This window comes from Mus caroli, chromosome 4, assembly GCF_900094665.2.
Source record: "Mus caroli chromosome 4, CAROLI_EIJ_v1.1, whole genome shotgun sequence".
NCBI lineage: Eukaryota > Metazoa > Chordata > Mammalia > Rodentia > Muridae > Mus > Mus caroli.
Window position 1 is genome coordinate 119,497,224 of NC_034573.1, and position 3,865 is coordinate 119,501,088.

Below are 3,865 nucleotides of genomic sequence, written 5' to 3' on the forward strand. Positions count from 1 at the left end.
TGAGTTCAATTCCCAGCAACCACATGGTGGCTCACAACCATCTATAGGGGGATCTGATGCCCTCTTCAGGCAGGCAGATATATATGCATCGGAGTACTCATACGTTAAATAAATAAAATTTTAAAAAAATTAGTTTGTGTGGGGCTAGAGATGTGGCTCAATGGTTAAGAGCTCTTTAAGAGGAGCTGGGTTCGGCTTTCAGCACTGATATGGTGACTTATCCCTACCTATAACTTCAGTTCTGAGGAATGTAACACCCGATTCTGGCCTCCGAGGGCACCAGGCACAGAAATGGTGCACAGACCAATAGATGTAGGCAAAACCACACATACACATTAAAGAAAAGAATATTTTATGTGATGTGAATGAGTGTTCTGCCTACATGTATGTCTGTGTACCATGTGCACACTGCGCCTGCGGGGACCAGAAGACGACCCTGAGTCCCTTGGAACTAGAGTTAAAGATAGTTATGAGCTGCCATGTGGGTGCTGGGAACTGGGCCACTGAAAAAAGCAACCAGTTCTCTTAACTACTGAGCCATCTCTCCAGTCTCTAACCTCCATTCTTTAAAATTTATCCTGGGGCCAGAGAGACGGTTCAAGAGGTAAAAGGTGCCTGCTTCCAGACCTGACAATGTGATTTCAATCGCCAGGACCCAGACTGTGGAAGGGACAGAGCATCTCCTACAAAGTGTCCACTGACTTCCACATACACACCACAGCATGTACATGCCTACCCACACACACCCACACACCCACTCACACCCACAGAGGCAGGCAGACAGGCAGACAGAGTGCATCTGGAACAAACTTTCACGTCTATTACAGCTAAAGAAAGTTAAAAGAGAAAATAAACTTTCGAGGTCTCTCAGACCCAATGACTCCTGGTTTCTTTCTTTCAAGATTTTTTCTTTCATGTATGAATACTCTGTGTGTGTGTGTGTGTGTGTGTGTGTGTGTGTGTGTGTGTACCACATGCAGCAGTATTTGCAGATGCCAAAAGAGGGTGGCAGAACCTCTGGAACTAAAGTTACACACCATGTGGGTGCTGGGAACCTGGTCCACTGCAGGAACAGTCAATGCTCTTAACTGCTGAGCCATCTCTCCTGCCCCAGGTATTGGTTTCTTTATTCAGTGGCAAAATAGGACACTCCTGGACCTGTACACAAGTAGCCACTGACATATGAAGTCACTTCCATGGATCAGGAGTCCTTGGACAGGTAACTCCCTTTCAGGGAACCTTGTCCTCTGTATTCCAGATCTCCAGGAGAACTCCTATCACAACTGGCAGACCTGAGGCTGCAGAGGTGACTCAGGTGGTCAAGTGTTTGACGCACAAGCATGAGGACCGAGCTCTACTGCTCAGAACATGTAACAAAGCTGGATGTGCGGGCTCGGCATCTGTGTGTCCAGCACTGGGAAAGCAGACAGGAAGATCTCTGGGTCTAGCCCAGTCAGCAAGCCCCAGACTCAATGACAGAAATAAGGTGAGAGCAACTGAGGAACACAGTCAATAGCAATCTCTGACTTCCACCTATATGTACACACACACACTCACAGACACACATACACTCACTCACAGATACACGGACACACAGACATACACACACACAAACACACATAGACCTACCTAGAAAACAAAGAAATAACAATAATAAACAACAAAAGCCCCAGGAGGGCTGGGGGCCGGGGGAGCAGCAGGCCACTTGGCTTGCGCTAAGCTATGTACCTTCACAAACCAGACAGGTACAAAGGCCACATAGTAGGCACTCAGCATGGAGCTGACAAGTACTTCCTTCATTCGCCAATTGAAGTCCATTTTGAGGAACTCAACTTCATTGCGAATGAGGCTGGGTGACAAGCAGCAGGCGTGGGTGGGCATGGCTTCCGGGCCATATAGCTGTCGCGTATGCTGCTTCCAAGTCTCCCGCAGTGTCAGAAAGTAGTCCCGACTCCTTGCCAGGCCACTGACTGCCTCTCGGGGTCCCATGGAAGCCATGTGGGTGAAGAGGTTCGTCTTGCGAAGATCATAGTTCAGCTGCAGGAACGGAATGTACATCCCAAACCTGCTGTGGAAGACAGACGTGAGAGGCCAGGCCTATCCTCAGGTCAGAATCCCAACCCTCAACCCAGGCGTGGGGGGACTTCCCTTCTGGGCTTCAACCCTCCCATCCCACCCTCCTGTCCCTCCCCGTCTCCATCCAAGTCAATGGTTCAAAATATGTCTTAGTCTCAAGTGCATGCTGGAACTGAGGATACAGAAGGAAGCAAGAGGTAAGGTCTTTTCTGCATGGTGATAACTAACAGTCACCATGGCAACCCACACTCAGCAGGCACAGCCTATGATCCAGACTAAGTCTTCTACATGCAACCTCTTCTTTCTTAGAATCTTAGCCGGCATTAGGTGCTATGACTTTACCCTCTTCTCAAGGCAGCTGTACGTCAGAGCAGTGCAGTTAGTTGTCAGGGGTTATACAATTAGTTACAGAAGAAACAGAGTCTGGGTTTACACACAGAGCTGTTTGGAAACAAATAAATTAAGAAAAACGGAAAAAACAAAATAAAATATAAAACCCCTCCAATCAATTAAAAGCAGAAGGTAGAGAGCAGGCACTGTGGCGCACACCTTTAATCCCAGGACACGGGAGGTAGGCGCAGGCAGAGCTCTGAGTTCGAGGCCAGCCTGGCCTACAGAGTGAGTTCCAGGACAGTGAGGGCTACAGAGACAGACCCTGTTTCAAGCAAACAAAAACAGCATAAGGTGGACATGGTAGCATGTGCCAGTAATTTCAAAACCCGGGAAGCGGAAGTAGGAAGATCATGGGTTCTAGGCTGCCTTGAGCGAAATACTGAGACCTTGTCTCAAACAAACTATATCACAATGCCACAGCATAGATTTAGGTTGTATAACTGGGTGCATATGTAAGACAATGTTTTTCACTTTGCAGGGGGCGCATGTCACAACAAATACTTCTGTGTCTATTATGTGCCAGGCGCTGAGATAGAGCCTTGAACAGTACACACATGTCCCTACACAGCACCCAAGTGGGGTTAGGAAGACTTAGTCAAGAGGTTTTGGAGTGTGTGGCTGGGACTCTGAGGACAAACTAGACAGGTCCCATACCTTGAAAGAATATCACGTATGTAAGTAGCATGGGCTAGAATGATTTTGGAGACAGGGTCTTACTGTAACCCATGCTTGTCGTCATCCTTAACTGCAATCTCAAACTCGAGCTCTCCCTGCCTACACCTCCTAGGTGCTCCGGTCATAGGCACGTGCTCCACTCTTGACAATATGTACTCAATAAATAAGCCTGTAGTGACTGATGGCTGTGTCTGCATTTCACATGTATAGTTTCCCATTGGCACACATCTCTAAACAATAATTAGCAGCTTCACTCAAGGTAGTAACTTTTTACATAGCATTTACCCTGTATTAGGTATTAAAGGTACTCTACACATTGTGGTATACAGGAAAATGTGCCTTAACTGTTTATCATCGTTACATCATCATACATACAGGATCTTAGATTTTGGCACCTGGACATAATCCTTTAGAGATGCAGACAAGTAGGTAACATATCAAAAAAGTGGGTAAAAGCCAGAGAAACGGCTCAGTGAGAAAAGGCACTTGCCACCAAGCCTGGAAACCGGACTTTGACTCCTAGAACTCATATTTAATATAAATAAATCATTTTTTTTAAAGTAGAAAAGAAATCTAAATCAGCAAAAAGAAAACTTAATGGGCAGTGGTGGCACACACCTTTAATCACTCGGGAGGCAGAGGCAGGCAGATTTCTGAGTTTGAGGCCAGCCTGGTCTACAGAGTGAGTTCCAGGACAGCCAGGGCTACACAGAGAAACCCT

The 3,865-nt window shown here is 46.8% G+C and overlaps 1 protein-coding gene across 7 annotated transcripts in view; it reads right to left on the reverse strand.

Annotated features, from left to right (window-relative positions):
• Tmem39b (transmembrane protein 39B) overlaps positions 1–3,865 on the reverse strand; it is a 22,042-nt gene that overhangs the window by 10,318 nt on the left and 7,859 nt on the right. For 4 of the 7 annotated variants that reach the window (XM_029476844.1, XM_029476847.1, XM_029476848.1 and 1 more), the window contains one exon: positions 1,729–2,068. In XM_029476844.1, the coding sequence (XP_029332704.1) occupies positions 1,729–2,068 (340 nt within the window). The remainder of the gene's footprint in view (positions 1–1,728; positions 2,069–3,865) is intronic. The other 3 variants (XM_021159736.2, XM_021159737.2, XM_021159738.2) reach the window with 1 other exon arrangement.